Below are 17,217 nucleotides of genomic sequence, written 5' to 3'. Positions count from 1 at the left end.
TTCTTCAGAAGCCATTGTGGAAGAGACTCTGAATCTTTCTTGCCCATTCACTCTTCTGTGAAGTGCCACTATTTTTGAAGAGATGCCAAACCCAGGGGTGTTAAGAGAGTCCAGCAGACAGTGCATCACAGTGTGGGGCCTAAGTGAATAGGACCAGTGCAGCAATTTGATAAAAATAGACCTAAACACTAATATTCTGTTGTTTTGGTTTTTTTTTCCTTGGCTGCCTAAATTGTTAAAGACCAAACCTTCACCTTAAAAAATCCAATATTCTCTGGATAAATAGCTATTTTACTTAGTTGAAACTGGACCTACACATGCAGACTTCTGGGAGCTGCCACTTTTCCCCAGCTTGCAGGGATGTATTACATGCCCACAAAGTCACAAGCTCAGAAAAAGAAGTTGTTAGAATTGAGAGATCAGAAATTTGTGTCTCTTTCTCCTGCAGAAATTTCTGTGAATTATGTACCCTTTTTTGATATAGTATTCTTCTGCACAAAACAGGGACCATTCCTATCCTTAGGGACCAAAATCCTTAGGATCCCTGAATAAAAAGTGTTTGATTGAACGCAGACAGTTCCTGTAAATTGTTACTATTTTGCAGTACAAGTAACTGGTCAATCTTTCAGTGGAAAACCTACACATCCTATCAGGATAAACTCCCATTTCTTCTGCTGGAGACTGGACAAGGAGTGGCTGTTGGGCTGCTTCAGGTTATTAAGTCTTGAAAATTAGAAATAACTATTTGGAAGTCTTCCAGTACATTCCTTTATACTGCAAATGCAAAATCAATATTTGGTTCACGTAGCCTTTTCCATCTCTCCTTTTTCCCCCCATTACCATGAAAATAGTTTCAGGTCAATGCAAGTGAGTCCCCCCCAAGCTATAATTTATGATTTATAATTTAAACAATGGTATGTTGAACATTGGGCCTTGTAAATAGGTTAAAACATACAAACCAAACCCCAATAAAGGTGAAGGGAATTGATAAAGAAAGAGCCCCAAAAATATCAGAAAATGATTTTTTGATATTATCATGGAAAATACTGTCTTTCAAGGCATTTGATACAGAATTAATGTCAGTAACCATGTGTATAAAAAGTGCATGGATTATGCTAAAAAGAAGTTTACTTTTGTTTTTAACTGGAGAACATTTGTAGAGAGATGGGTTTTGAAACAAATCCCATTCTGAAAACTCTGAGGTTTTCAGTTCATCCCTGACAGCCATCCAGCACAGAGACCTCAGCTTAAAATGAATGACATCAGCAGGCTTTGCTCTATAAATACCCATGGCCCACTGGCCTTGTAGCACTTTTTATTCCTCTTCTGCTGGTGGGAGGCCACAGCTCACCCACTTTTGTGCTCTGTGCTGCTGTTTGGGAAGGTCTGAGGTCTCTGTGGTCCAGGCTGAGGTACCAGGTATCCCCCAGAATGCAGGATTTGCTGTCACAGGCACAGGCTGTTTGTGCAGTCATTTGCATGCACAGTCTGACATCCTAAACAAGTTCATGGTTTGTCTCTTTGTCTCTTTGCAATGGGATTCATCTGGCCAAGCTCTGTGTGCCCAGGTTCCTGCCCGGGCACGTGGCAGTCAGTGGGGCTGGAGCTGCCCAGGCCACTCCTGGTGCTGCTGATGCCACCGTGGGGCTGTGCTGTGCCAGGTGTCCCTCAGGTGTCCCTCAGGTGTCCCTCAGGTGCCCAGTGTGGGGGCTGAGCTTTCTCTCTGGCCCTGCACACTCAGAGCAGAGGTTGCAATGAGCTGCTCTGTGCTCAAGCACTTGTTCTGGGTTCTGTGCCACCCACTGGGGTATCAGAGCTCAAATCTCCCAAAACCACAAGGCTTGTGAGGCCTGAGGTCAACTCATATGCTAGGAAAAGGAGATTGCTCCTTGTAGGAAGGTGATTTCCACCAAAATAATCACCCTGCCTCATGGTTAACTGCTTTTTGTCTTTGTTAGATACATTTACTTCCTATTTTTCCTGTATGTAGTGACCTTTTTTATTTTTTGAAGAGCCAATAGACTATTTTTACAAGAGAAGATACACTGTTGTATTTCACTAAAATACATTTTCCCATCTTTTCCTTTAATTTTTATGCAAATCCACTGGTTTTTAGATCCTCTACACCCCACCCCAAAGGCATTTTTTTTAATTAGTGGAGTAATATCCCTCCTGTTAAGCTTAATAGAAGATAAGATGCTATATATAACCAAATGCTGCCTTTAATTTAGGCTGGAAAATGATTTGCTATCTAACATTGGACTTTGTGTAGCCAGACTGCCTTCCAGAAAAGAGGTCATAAGTAGGGAGCTCCAAAATGCTAATTACAGTGAGCACAATTAATTTCTATTAAGATTTACAGCATACAAATTGAAACTTTTTTCCTAATTGAGCAAACCACTGAGAGAAAGGGATGGAGTCTGTTAAGCAGGAGGATTTTCAAAGCAAAAGACTCAACTTAAACCATATTTTGTGATGAATTTTGTATTTCCTTGCTATCCCTACAATCAGGATAGAGGTATCTCAGCTTGATTTTGATCCCCAAGATAATTTTCTCTCTTGTGGCCTGTGGATTGTTGCATTTGATGCTGTGCTTTGATAAGCCAAAGCAGATCCAATATCCAAGGTCTTTCACCAGGCTCTTGCTGTCAGCTTTTCCCCGTTGATGCCCCCTGACAGCTCAGCCTCTGGCTGGGAGGCGTTCCCAGCACTGACCCTGCAGGAGAGGGAGGCTCCTGGAAAAAGGAGCAGGTTCTGCACACAGATTGCCATTCACAGAGAGCTCCCAGCAGGAAACACTGGCTGCAGCCACAGAGCTGGATTTTCCATGCTGAAAGAGTTGTCCTTATCTCCAGAAATAAAACTGAAAGCAAAGGACTGAGAGCTTCTATTGTTTGTCCCTGCAGCAGATTAAGGAACAAGTTCTGTGGGGTTTTAGACTTCAGGAAGAATTTGAAGTGCTGCTTTGAGGGGCACAAAAGGATGTCCCTCAGTGCCTGAAAGGAAATGCTGCCTTATTTCATTGTGCTTCTGATTAATACAGAGATTTAACTGCATCAGTTTCTCCAAATGGAAGAAGCCAGACATTGAAGGAGTCTCTGCTTTGTTCCATTACTTCATTATTTAGTGTCTTGGGGCTGATTAACAAAATACTTGCCTCGAAAGGGTTTGAATTGTTTTATTTGTTTGGTTTTGGTATTTTTATATATTGCCCTTTAGTATGTTTGCCTTTCTGGCAAGTGGATAAAAAGAAATGTTAAGTGTGAACCATCATAAAATGGTGACAGTAACTCAGTCTTACAGAAAAATAGGTGATACCTGCTGTCCTTTTGGTGTAGGCTGTAGAATTGAGCACATTACTTTTGAAAACAGTTTCCCAAATCAGATTCTAAAATAAAACCAAACCAAGTGAGCTAGAGTCTGTGAAAATCAGGATAACAAGATGCTGAGACACAAGCATTTCTATTTCTGAATATAGTAATTTGGTCTGAAAGCTCCTGAAAATGACGTAGTGAGAAGCTGGCAAGTGTCCATACTGCCTGCTTTCATATAGCCATGCATATGGATACCAGAGGCCAGCCAAAAATCTAGCAAAAATTACATTTATAATTCCTTTCTAATCCATCTGAACTGAACTGTGATCAGGTTCCCAAAAAAGCTGCTTTTATTTTGTTGTTATGATAAAAGGAAATTATGAAAATACAGAAAATGCTTGAAAGGCTAGCTGAACATAACATTATTCTGATCATCACAAAAATACTTATTTTTTGTAAAATGTATTGGAAATAGGAAGTCTGAAGCTAAGGATGTTTTGTCAGGCTCAGCCTGACACTTCCAGCTCAGCTAACAAGGCACAGGATAGCAGTAAGAGGTTTTTTTCCCTTCCCCACTTACATAATTAAAACCAGTATTGATCCTGAGTTCACATTATTAAAGGCATTACTAACAATGGTCTGATTTTATGCACTGATATTAAACTGTTCATCCTTATTAACAATTAACTTGCTTGGAATGATTTGGGCATCAGCCATCGTCTTGCAGAACACAGAGAACGATGTGAGAATGGAGCTGGGACAGCCCCGGTGTCCCCTGTGGAGTTTAAGGCTGTGGCTCCCTCTGTCCCTGCAGGTGACATCAGGAATGACCTGTACCTGACCCTGGAGAAGGGGGACTTTGAGAGGGGTGGCAAAAGTGTGCAGAAGAACATCGAGGTGACCATGTACGTGCTCTATGCTGATGGGGAAATCCTCAAGGTAAGAAAGGCTCTCCTTTCCCTGAGAGCCTCAGGTGCTCCCTGCAGGGCACATCCTCTTCTTGCAGAGTCTCTGATGCAAGGGAAGAGTTAAAATAAAACTGGCTCTCTCTCTCTCTCTCTCTCTCTTTTTTATAGTGAAGTTTGTAAGCTCTGTATTATGGTCCGTTATAAATCTGTAAGGATTTGGAGCACTTCCCTTATATGGGGATAGAAGACTTGGAGAAAATACTCATAAACTGAAAAGCCTGTGTGATTTCCAAATGTGATGTCAGTGGCTAAAGTAAAAAAATTTAGAGTAACTGTAATCAGAACTAAGGAGTATAGGCATATCTAAAATTAAATAATGTGTGTCATACAACATTCAAACACGATGAAATGTGATTCCAAGGGAGACTTCTAAATCTGAGCTGTTGGGTTACAGTACTGAATGTTGTTCTGGAAAATAACTTGAATAAAATTTCACCCTGGGTTGGCTCCATTCCAGCTGGGAATGGGGATTGTTTATGTTTCCTGTTTTACCTCCTCTGTTTTTTTAGTTTTATTGAAGAGAAGGAGGTGGGTGGGAGGTTGTGAATATAGAGAAGTAAACAGGAAGTATTTCAGCATGAGCAGCTATCAGAAATAACTTCCCCCTACCTTTTTTTTTTTACCCCCACTGCAATAAAATGGGCTTTGTAGCCATTACTGTGGAGAATCTATACACCTAGAAGTGTGTAGGAATACATTGCCACAATCTTCTGGTTTTAATTGAAAGGAGAACTTTCATTACTACAACTGCTTGTGGTTTCATTAAATGTGAAGTGTATTTCTTGTAAGGAACTCATTTGTGCTCAGACCTGCTGCAGGAAGATCAGATTCCTTTTCTGCCTAAGCTTTTCAAACTGAGTGGCAAAGTTTTAATCATCAGTTGAATTCAGTCTGCCAAGGACAAAGAGAAGTCCCTCAAACTGCAGTACCAGCATCTTCAAATGCTGATACATGATGGTGCCTAATGATTACATACAAAAGCCAGATAGTTTCTAGTCATTATCAGTCTTAACTTGAGTGATGTTGGTTGGAATGGTCGTTCACAGAGATGAAGTTGGTTTTTCATTGTCTTTGCCTGTTATTACTATTGGAAAGTACACTGAGGCTTTACATGGTGTGGTGGGACAGGCATGGCACAAATACTGGAAAGGATGGTCAGTCCAGTTAGAAAAAACCAGGTGAACAGATTGTCCTGAGAAGCTGTGGCTGCCCCATCCCTGGGAGTGCTCAAGGCCAGGCTGGATAGAACTCTGAGCAACCTTGTCTAGTGGAAGGTGTCCCTGCCCATGGCAGGGGTTTGGAACAAGATGAGCTTTAAAATCCTTTTCAACCCAAACCATTCTAGGATTTGCCATAAATGAGAGACTTTATATATAAAGGATCTTTGTGGAGTTTTAAAATTTAGGCTACATATTTAAAAAAACCTCTCTATCGCAGTTTTTATGGTATTGCTCGTCTGTATGGTGGCAGTCAGAGCAGCAGAGACACTTGGTTTGTGTCTGGAGATCTTTGGTTCCTGGTGTTTCATGATGCCTGTGAATGTGGGCAGAACCCTGAGAGTTCACTGACCCTGGAGCACTGGCTGCTGCTCCTGGCTGGAATCCCCTCCACCAGCCCTGCCCCATGGCCTTTCTGGGGCAGAGCTGCCAACAGAGACACTGTGTGCAGTTACACAGCATGGGGAAGTGCCCAGAGTTTTCATCTGATATTAGAGTAAAATCCTAAACTTGTCCCAACCAGTAGCACAACCCAAATCTGAATTGTGCCTTTGTGAAGCCTTTAGCAGAACCATGCAGAGCATTAATGAGAATTTTCTCAGCTCCTCATTGCTGCTGAGTGTATCTTGATACAGAAATAGTCCTACTGAAAGGAGTGAAATTACCTCCAGAATGTAGTGCTGTTCAAAATGAAAATGAATATTTCCTTCTCAAAATGGTCTTATTCAATTGTTAGTATCTTTCAATATAGCCTGAAAAATTAAAAAAAAAAAATCCTTTGACACATTTCTCTCTTCTTTCTATTCCAGTAGCAGGAATAGCCTATGAATTGCAAGGCACACCTTTAACAATAGAGATTTCCTGATTGGTTTTCTAGTTTAGCTTTCCTTCCCTGCCTCTGCCCTCTAATTCCCCTGCATATCTGGGTCTCAGGGTCACCAGGTGTCTGGAGATTAGTCTGATGTTTGTATTTTGCAGATCACAATTTAGAATTAAAGATTTACCAGTCTGCCCTCCTCAGACAATAGATTGTAGTATAACTGCATGGGAACTAAGTTAACAACCAGAAGGAGACACTATTGATTTATTTGAAGTTCACAGCATGCAACTCTATTCAAAGACTGGCAGTTTGTCAGCCAGAGCAGGTGGCTTCTTGATGGGACAAAAAAAGCTCACATTAAATTTTGAATTTTTACTGTACCTTGTAGAGAAAATAGAAATACTGTTTTGTTTGCTCCTGTGAGCCTGATGCAGAATGAGGTTTTGGAATTGCTGTGTTGAAGCCTAACCATTTACTCTTGTACAGAACAGAACTGGGATCTTAGAGGTGTTCTGGCACTGCTCTCTTCTAACCTGTTGTTATCTGCATCACTGAATTCTTGCTGCTGTATTTAAAAAATGTGGGGTTGTGGCTCATCCCATGTGGTTGCTGAGGATTATTTGAGAGGACTGAGCTGTGTAAGTTCAGCCTTCAGTCACTCAGTTTGGATCAGAGCCTTTGCAGTGAGTCCCTGTCAACGTAGGCTGTCCTTCCATTGAATCCCAGAATTCCAGAGAGCATTTCTTCCCTTTTGGGCTCCTTCACAAATTCTTAACTTTCTCAAAGCCAGCAGATTATTGCCAGAAGTTGAATTAACTGGGTCTGGTTAATGGGATGTTCTTGACTGGGCAGTCAGATGGTTACAGATTTAAAAAATCAACATTTCTGGTATTTTCTTGGGTTAGAATTTAGAGATGCCTTGGGGAAATGACCAGTAGCAGTTCTTGTCATTGTACTGTTCCATGGGGGGTTTTTACATCAGAATTTATATTACATGTGTTATTCTTGGTCTGCTTAGCTTGTTTCCTCCTAGATTCATTATCCTTGGACATGCTGAAAGTGAAGAATCTCTAAGCTGTCTTTTTTCTGCTTGGTTTTGAGAGATGTTGTATCTCCTGCATCTCTTTGTCAGTGCTGGGTCTAGAGCATGGGTTAGTGCTCATATGTAAAAAATGGGCTTCCTGTTCCATGTCTTCATCACAAAAGACCTTTTACTGTCCTTTTTTCAAGACTTCAAGATTTTAGGAATTTTTTTTTATTTTCTGAACAATATCAGTTCATGTTTTTCTTCATCTGTATTATTGTGAAGGCACAGATTGGGCAAGATCTCTGAGTTTGTTATATCTGAAGGCAGAAATTTAGATCCAATTATGTTTTTAGGTGATGAGTGTTAACACAGTAATTCTTTGCTTACCACTGAGGAAGTAACTTGATTAGAAGTTTCTGGGATACTTGGTGAGGCTGGATAGTTGTAGTTTTGAAAGATGAATATTTGTAAAGAGCTTGGAAAGGTCACTTATGACTTCTGAACTGAGATACTGAAGCAGAAATCTGGTTAAAGGATCTTTTCACAGAAAGCTAATATTACAAGGGCTGGTCCTATTGTGTCCTATTTTTTGGAGTCAATTTTATTTATTTGGACTTAGGTGTTTATTGTATCTACTCAGTACTTGATGGAAAACTTAGCTTAAATAAAAGCTTAAGATACTGGGATTCATCCAGTAGCACAGGTCTCTTAGTTCACCCTTTGACCCAAAACAAAATTTCAAGATCTCCTAAAAATTCACATTTCATTGTGTCTGAATTTCTGCTGCTGGCTCCTTTATGTCTACAGAAAGTCATGAATTATATCAAGGTTACCACTGGCTGAGTAAATGCCCCCTGGGTGCTGATGTGCTGTGTTCAATGGTGCTGTTTCCTTTGGCGGCAGGACTGCATCAGCCTGGGCTCGGGCGAGCCGAGCCGCAGCGCCTACCACTCCTTCGTGCTGTACCACAACAACAGCCCGCGCTGGGGCGAGATCATCAAACTGCCCATCCCCATCGACCGCTTCCGCGGCTCCCACCTGCGCTTCGAGTTCCGCCACTGCTCCAGTGAGTGCCGCGCACGGGCGACCCAAAGGGCTCCTCCAGGCCCAGCTAAGCTGCATGAGGCTGGCACTGGGTGGGAGCAGCAAAGGGAGGCCAGCCTGACATACACTGAAGGGGCTCTGCTAAGCCACCTTGTGCTGAATTTATCAAACAGCACACTGAAAACATGGTGAACGATCAGTGCAGGGTAAAGCACTTTGTAGATGTTTGTTCCTGCTGTTCTTTTGTTGTTTTCTACATGTTTTCTTTGCGGGATAAACAGTTTAGATTTTGCTATGTTTGGCATGTCTGTGTTTGATTTGAAGCTTGTCAGAAAAAATATATTGGAATTAGAAAAGTTGTTATGTAGCTTGTTTTCTTTTAGGCATGTGGAGAAGTTGGTGAGTAATCTTGTATATATTGACAGGGTATGCACAAATACAATTCCTTCTTTCTGTCTCTTGCTGCAGCAAAAGACAAGGGAGAAAAGAAGCTCTTTGGTTTTGCATTCACCCCATTGATGAGAGATGATGGCACGACCTTGTCAGATGATATCCATGAGCTTTATGTTTATAAGGTACCAGTTCTCTGCAGACTTTTCACTGCTCATCTCTACTTCATTACTTAAATGACTAATGGTCATTACATTATCCATCTCCCCCTTATTAGAAGTTTGTGAGGAACAGATTAATAGTAGTTTCAAAATTTTATACATTCAGAATCACATGGTTTGGCTAGAGCCTTCTATTCTAGGTGCAGCTTACCTTTTCCATCCTGGTGATAATGATTTATCTGCTATTAATCCCATCCATTTTGCCTTCAAACACGCTGGTGTTCATGAGCATTCAGCACTTCTACCAGCCTGAGGCATTGCTCTGTGCCTTTGCAAGATGACATTGTGCTGGATTCAAATGTCTCGTGCTGCAGTGCCACAGCTTGGCAGCCCTGCAGCAAGAGATTTGGGCTTTGGGGTTTTTCCTTCCTGCTGATTCACCTGGGTTTATTTGTTCAGTACAATTTTCAGGCAGCAGCACTAATTTTACATCTGGAAGATCTGGTGAGTTCTAAGGAGGCAGCAGTTTGGAGATCACTCTGTAGAGCTGGGTCTCTTCTGGGTGTGTCCAGGGTCCCGAGCACAGCTTTTCCTTAGAAATGTTGGTGTGCACCCACAAAAATCCCAACACAGGCACTGCTGGGGAACTGCTGACAGGCTCTGGGTGTGTGGGATGAGATGGACAAGGTGTAACTCCATCCCTTGTGCTGTCCCTGCAGTGTGATGAGAACAGCACGTTCAACAACCACGCGCTCTACCTGGGGCTGCCCTGCTGCAAGGAGGATTACAACGGCTGCCCCAACATCCCCTCCAGCCTCATCTTCCAGCGCAGCACCAAAGAGTCCTTCTCAGTCTCCACACAGCTCTCTTCTACCAAACTGACCCAGAATGGTGAGTTGCTGATCCCTCAGAACTGCCCAAGGCAGCAGCAATTAGGAAAGAGAGAAAAAACATTCACTGTTAGCACTTCTACACAATGCAGAGTTTGTTTTGCTTGGCTTTGACAGAGTGGCTCAGTAAATAAGATTTTTTTTTTACAGCAACGTCCCTAAAGCACAAGCAGACAGGAGTGGATTGTCCACAGTGCAGTGTCAAGTCACACAGGGAAAAATGCAACCTTTACTCTTTTCAAAGCCCTTTTCCATCCCTCCATTCCTTTCTCCATTGGCAGTATTGACTCACTCCATATTGTACTTCCTGTTTTCCATTATATATATACACCTGTCATTTCCCAAGAAGTGTGGTCTGCATCCAGAGGTGAAGTGCAAAGTGGTGAATCTCTGATGGGTCTGGGGCTGCCATTCTTCCCTCTGTGTGTGGTTCTAGCTCTTCCTTCCTCTCTCTGCAGTGGATCTGCTTGCCCTGCTCAAATGGAAAGCTTACCCAGATCGAGTGATGGATATTCTGGGAAGACTGAGACATGTCAGTGGCGAGGAGATTGTTAAGGTACTCCATGAAATAACAGCCTTTGGATGTATCTGTGACAGGCACTGAGTTCAGACCTGCAGGCCACTTCTGAAGGCTCCCTCTCACTGTGCTTTTTGATTCACACTGTGAATTTCCACCCTGTATGAATTGGGATTTTATTATCATGTGAAACTGGACAGGAAGATACCCTTGAGAGTCAGTGCACAGGCAGTCTGTGGGATCAAAGCAGAGCCAATCCTTGCTCAGATTCTCTCAGCCACATGTGCTGGCTCCTCAGCACCAGTGGTTGCAGTCTGCAGTCCCACACAGCTGCTGTGCAGACACAGCCCCTGGCAGAGGCTCTCTGCTGCATCCAGCCAGCAGTGCACCGGTCTTCTGGCTGCCAGCTCATCATTTCACCAGGTTCTGTAGCCACTGCTGCTCTCCATGATAATCTGGTGTGGCCTGAGCTTCCTTAGGGCTCAGAACTTCCAAGTGCCTTTGAATACTTGTAGTCCCAGCAAAACAAAGTTCATTCCTGATAATCTTAGGTGTGCTGGGAACTTTCTCTAGGATTTATTTCTATAAATCTGGAAGTAAAAGCTGATTTCTAACACAAGCAAGGAGAAGAGGCTGAAGACAAATCCTATCACATAATAAGTAGTTTATCATTAAAGCCACTTCACTGTAACTCATTTGAGTGCTGCCATATCTGTTATGAATGTTACTCTTTGTGATAACTTGGTAACAGTAACAGGGCAGCACAAATCCCATTTATACTGGAATTCTTCAAGAATGTCATGTTTTGTACACCTCATTTGTAGGGCAGTACAAGTATCTGGTTTTTATAGAGAAAGAAGAAGAAAGATATGGATTGAATTATTTCATGGGGAGAAGTAATTGATTCTCCCCATAAATCAGCTGTCATTTGGCAGTGGGATATGAAGAACAGAATGTAATAATTCAGAATAAAAGACATTTTATCATTTCAGAGACTTCATAAATTGTTATAATTTATTTCTTGTTGTCCACATCAGAAATTTAAGTAGAATAGATTAAAAAATCATGAGAGAGTGTGCAGTTAACAATCTCCAGCACTCTCCTTCACACTCATCCTTTTGGAGACTGTGCTTTCAGAAAGAAAATCACTGAAGTGTCAGTGCTCAACAAGCTGTGGAGTTAAGGGTGAAAGAAGCAATTGGCAACATGTAACTTGCCCCAATTAATGCTTGTTAGAAAAGCTTTACTTTCTCTCATTTAACAAAAATTTCATATTAAACATAATGTAATGTACTGCCCAGCCTCAGATGTGATGCTGAGCAGTACCTGAGACTCCAATGATTTGAGAATGAGAGCAAGTTCTTTGCCACTGGTGTCAGGCAGCACTTCCAGTCAGCTTAAAGTGAGAGGAACACTCAGTCAAAATTAAAAATCAGGTATAGAGTACATATTTCTTATTTTTTGGTTTTCTGTCACTTTTGTTTGAAAATATTCCTTGCAGAATAAAGAGAAAAATTTGTCTTTGTAAAATCAAATTAAAATCTATCACATCAAATGGACGAACCTAAAGTGATTTATCCTTGCCAAGTGTTTCACAACGATATTAACATATATGAACTAATTAAAGCAGGGGAGAAATAACCTTTTGAATACAATTTAAGTTTAAATTCCTTGTTTATGTCATTTTAGTTCCTACAAGATATTCTGGACACGTTGTTTGTAGTTTTGGATGACAACACAGAGAAGTATGGTCTGTTGGTCTTTCAGTCTCTGGTAAGCTGCTGGATTATTTACCTCATGCTCAGTGAGTTTTAAGTTTCTTATGATCATGTTGCTAGTGATGGACTTCTGTCAGATATGAAATACTCAGCTGGTCCAGCCATGCTTTCTGTAATGATCTTGGCTGAGGAGGGCAGGCTGACCTCAGCACATGCAGGGGCAGCACTATTCACTGTCATGTGGGAAAAGCAACCAATAATACCTGATCACACAACAGGGACTGCTCAAAGCAGCTCCTGTATTTGCATGCTCCTTACCTTGGGTCGCTTGTTTGTAGTCACTTGGCAGCTCCTTGAGCTGGGTTCCCTTCTCCATGTCCCCAGGTGTTCATCATCAACCTGCTCCGTGACAGCAAGTACTTCCACTTCCGCCCCGTGATGGACACCTACATCCAGAAGCACTTTGCAGGAGCTCTGGCTTACAAGTAGGTCTTGTGTTCCTCCCTCTGAGAGGTGGCATCACCAAGCTTGGGAATGGTGCCACCATCACCAGACCTTTCTGGCAGCAGTGTCCCCAAAAGTAGAGCTACTCACCTGGAAGTTTTCCAGCACAGCTGCAGGGAAAAGCTGCCAAATGTCACCAGTGGCTGAGCATGGTTGGGCATTTCTCCTTCCCTTCTGGACTAGCAAATCTTTCTTTTCTTTTTTTCTTTTAGCTGAAGAGACACTCAGCAACAACTCCTTATCAGTCTGTATTCTATACAAATGAGCTCCCAAGAGCATGTGCATTCCTTATCTTAAGGATGTTGGGATACATGACTTGTGTGAAAGCTAAGAGAACTAACTGTAACTTCCAAAGTAGACAGATATTCACAGAAGATGTTCTATTTGGTTACAGTTTCATTTCAGTAGATCAGAAATTTAAATTTCATTGTCACTTTGATGATTCTGCCTTATTTCCTGGTATTCAAAAGAGTCTTGCATCAGAGAATGAGACAGACCTTTTGAAAGCATTAACAGTAACCCTTCAGGTTGTTGGTTTTTCTTTTAGACCATTGCTTTTGTATATTTGAGTATATTCTATCTTTGGCCACAGTAAACTATAAAAAACAGCTAATAATTTCTTTTGATTCTTTTAAGCAATTCACATTTTTGTGTAATTAAAATAAATGTAAAAAATACTCTTATCAATGGTAGAAACCCATAGATAGAGACCCATAGATAATATACAACACTGGAAGGCATAGTAGTGTTCAGAGGGTAAAAAGGTGTTCTGCTTTGTGTTAATTAGCACCTCTTTCAGATGTCTGAAATAAAACATGGGGTTAATACAGCTTTGTAAGTTAGTCCAGATGGTCTCGTGTACTTAGCAAAATAGATGCAGGTATTTTCTTTGTGATCTCAGTTTCTAAAAGCTTCTTACTAAGATGAGAGCTGGGATCTCTTATTAAAATAAATGTATATTTTGGTCTTAGAACCATGCCTTTATCAAAGCTGTCTTTCTAACAACACCTTTTTTATGTGCTCTCAGTGTTCCTCATGGTCCAAGTCAATTACAGAGAAGAAATAATTTTCTGGTTTTGAAACTTAAATAAATGTAAATACTATGTAAATTCAGTATCAAGGACAGCTGTAACTGACCACTGAAATAAAGTGAAATGAGCCTGGTTTAGAGATCTGTCCCTAAAGCCAGGATGTCTGCTGACTGTCAGAAGTGGTGCTGAAGCTGCTGTTCCTGTCCCCCAGGGAGCTGATCCGCTGTCTGAAGTGGTACATGGACCGCTCGGCCGAGCTCGTGCGCCAGGACCACATCCAGGAGGCAATGAGAGTAGGTATCCAATGGGCACTGCTGCCTGCTCCTCTGGGACACAGAGGGGCTGGGAAAGCTGCAAATGGAATCAAGGGTCGTGTGGCACTGCTTTCCTAGAATTGCTTAACCAGGTTTTTTTATATATAGCCACAGTTTTAGTTTTAGGGGGAGACTCATTCTTGTGCTGAAAAAATTGAAAGAATTAAGTTCTCTTTAAGCCCTTTTGCAACCCTGTGGAGAACTTAAATGGGACTTAGATCCATGGCCAGTGCATAAATACCCCATTGATGTGGGCTACCCCTTGCCCTCCAAGCAGCAGTAGATTTGAGTGTATCAGGCATGGGTGCTATGGATCAAAGTTTCACTCTTCATTTCTGGCTGTGACACAGCTCCATTGTAGCACGGGTTGAAGTCCTGGAGTATTTTAAGCAGCAGATAAATGAGTCTTTAACTGGATGGAAATCCTCAGAAGTAGCACAGGACATGACCTATTGTTCTGTGATAGGAGCATGATGTCCTAGGGAGGCACAGCTGTGAGAAACACCAGGAATGTTTTGGTGCTATTACAGAGAAATCAGAGGATAAATATTCATTTAACATGTGTAAGCCTGGAAGTCAGTGTGTCAAGTGCACAAATGCAAGATGCCAACATTTGCAGGAAGATGTTTTTCTTTGAGTGAATGCCCACCAGCCTCCAAGGGGGCTGGTGTCCTAACACCTGAGCCTGGGCACTTGGAGAACTGGAAGCAGTGGCAGTGATCAGCACTTGGATTTCATCACTTGTCAGTTCAAATAGGTGCAACCTCTTCCAGGTGAAGGACACTGCCAATGTCATCCTCTCACTTTCCAGATCCCCTGCTAGGATCCTATTCAGATAATACAAGGGCATTACACCAGTGCTCACTTTGGCTTTGTATATATTGACATGCTTAGGAACATCTTCTTTGCAATCTTCAACCACAGATTCATATGGAATGGTAAAAATAGGGCAAAGATCCTTTTCAAGGAATTTGCAACTTTCTCTTTTTTTTTTCCTATCATTATCTTCCCTTTTTTAATTGAGAAAAAAGCTGTTAAAGTTATGAGATGAGAAGATGATCTCCAGCTGGAATGACTTCGAAGAGGTTTTCTTGCCTCTCAAATCACTCATTAGTGCTTTAAGCAGTGCAGCAAATAGAGATGGAGGATATTGTCCCTATGTGATCTGCATTTGTTGAACCTCAGCAGTCCTGTTTGGAAATAGTAATGACAGGAATGCTGGAATGTCTTTCAGCAGCTGGGGTTAGGGAAGTCAGTTTGTGAATATGGTACCTTGTGTGTCGGCCTCCAAGGCAGCTCTTTGCTTACTCAGGCTCTCAAGTGCTGGCCTGGAATGTGCTGTTCCCTCTGTGAGGGAGGTCAGTTTGCAGACCTGACAGCCCAAGCCTTTCCAAGCACAGGAATTAAAATTACCAGCAGAGTTTGTGCAGACCTGACAGCACATCCTCTGCCACCCACGCTGCTGTCACATCTTATTCAGACAGTTGCCTTTGCAGGTATCTCTTGCAGGCCCAAATTCAGGTCTTTATCTTCTCCCATTGCAGTGAAGTGATTGATTTCCCTCTTTGTTTCCAGATTGTATTTCAGGCATTTGGAGAAAGTTTGTACCAAAGACATTATCATTGCTAATGTGTCATTACTAGTACCAGATTCTACTGTTGGGGATTTCTGTGGTCTTTGATGTGTTCACCACACTCCTTGCATTAGAAGTTCTTTGACTGAGAAAACAGGATAGCTCTGTATCCCTTTTCCCCTGAATTACCTGTTCAGTGTAGTGCCCTAAAGCTGGTGCTGAAATACTCTGCACTCTTACAACTCCTGGCTGCTCATGTACATTTATCATGGACATGCAGATGTCTCATAGCATTCTAATTTCCAACCCTGGCAGTAGCAAAGAGAGTTCTAGAGGACTTCTAAAATTTCTTACCTCCCTCAAGACTGCTCTTAATTCTCAAAACCTCCTGTGCAACTTGGAGAAGCTATAACTGAAAGGACATTTCTACCTAGAACACAGCATCATGCTCCTTTATTGTGCCCTATACAAAGCTCCACAAAAGCTCCATCCAGGAACAGCTGCCTGTGCCTCGCAGGGGATTTCTGTAACCAAGTGTCCATGAATGGCTCCACAGCCAGTTCTGCTGTCCCTGAGGAAATTAAGAACTAAGGAACTGTGTCAAGGAAATGCCCTTCCAGCTTCAGTTATCTTCCAGCAGAACTATAAGTGGGTTTTGCCTCGATTAGGGAACCAACAGCAAGGGCTTTTCTCCCTCAGGAGGTTTTCCCTGAGTCTTCCCTGCTGGTCACAGGGCAGAGGTGCTCACTTGTTACATGAGCATGCACACAGACTGTGTTTGTAAGGGACCTACTTTAATTTGACACTGATCTTTTATATCATGCCAAACATCACTGAAGGCTGGGAATTTATCTCAGTGCACTTTTATGTCTTCAGTCACAAATTCACATCATATTTGTGATGCTGTCGGTAGCAAGAGCCAAAGTTAGTCCTGGTGCTGACTTGTGCTGCCAAGACTTGGTTTGTGTTTTAGCATCCCAGCCACGTGTGCAAACACTGGGAACTCCTTGGTTCACTGCCTGTGTGGGCTCACTGTCTGTGCTAAGGAAGTGCAGTGCTCTGAGCCCTGCTGTCTCACCTTCCAGGGGGAATTATGGAGGTTCACACACAAATGCTCTGTTCACTGCAAAACCTCATCCTCACACTGAAGTTAGGAGCCTGCAGATGAGAATCATGGCTGTGTGTACTGAAGGCCTAAAGCAGCTCCTATGAGCACTGCATGTGCTGGGTTTGGTGTTGGCACAGGGCTGTCAGCCTTGGAGAGCTGACTGGGACCAACTGGCCTTTGTCTTGTCTGGAGCCAGGAACACAGCTGATATTTCCTGATGAACTTCCTTGGTGTAAGGAAGCTTCACTGAGAGATGGTTTAGTACAGAAGTATAAATAATAACTGCTAATTACCAACATTGCCATAATTTCTGGGGGGGAGGCTGTAAGAGTAAATGACATTTTGAAATCCATGGTGACTTGATGAGGAATTTCACATTCCCTTTCTATATCCTTAAACCTGTGGCATTCTACAGCTTACAACATAGCATTGCATACTTGTGCATATTGTGTGGTGGTTCAGTAAGGGACTCTTATGGGTGCAAAAATATCTCTTGGGAGCAAAACTTGTATTTGAATTAACTTCCAGTTTCCCAGCATTGAAGTGAGACGAGCATTTTCCATGGAATACAGTGAAATATTACTAACTAATATTACTGTACTTCCATGGAATACAGTGAAA

At 42.1% G+C, this 17,217-nt stretch overlaps 1 protein-coding gene across 13 annotated transcripts in view; it reads left to right on the top strand.

Moving 5' to 3' along the window:
• DOCK3 (dedicator of cytokinesis 3) overlaps window positions 1-17,217 on the top strand; it is a 186,478-nt gene that overhangs the window by 112,760 nt on the left and 56,501 nt on the right. For all 13 annotated transcript variants that reach the window (XM_077184554.1, XM_077184553.1, XM_077184550.1 and 10 more), the window contains exons 15-22: window positions 4,129-4,253; window positions 8,250-8,412; window positions 8,859-8,965; window positions 9,661-9,832; window positions 10,290-10,387; window positions 12,038-12,121; window positions 12,451-12,551; window positions 13,813-13,894. In XM_077184554.1, coding sequence (XP_077040669.1) covers window positions 4,129-4,253; window positions 8,250-8,412; window positions 8,859-8,965; window positions 9,661-9,832; window positions 10,290-10,387; window positions 12,038-12,121; window positions 12,451-12,551; window positions 13,813-13,894 — 932 coding nt within the window. The remainder of the gene's footprint in view (window positions 1-4,128; window positions 4,254-8,249; window positions 8,413-8,858; window positions 8,966-9,660; window positions 9,833-10,289; window positions 10,388-12,037; window positions 12,122-12,450; window positions 12,552-13,812; window positions 13,895-17,217) is intronic.

Source organism: Agelaius phoeniceus, chromosome 11 (assembly GCF_051311805.1).
Source record: "Agelaius phoeniceus isolate bAgePho1 chromosome 11, bAgePho1.hap1, whole genome shotgun sequence".
Classification (NCBI taxonomy): domain Eukaryota; kingdom Metazoa; phylum Chordata; class Aves; order Passeriformes; family Icteridae; genus Agelaius; species Agelaius phoeniceus.
The sequence above is the reverse complement of the archived record's forward strand: the minus strand, read 5'-3'. Positions and strand labels throughout refer to the sequence as shown.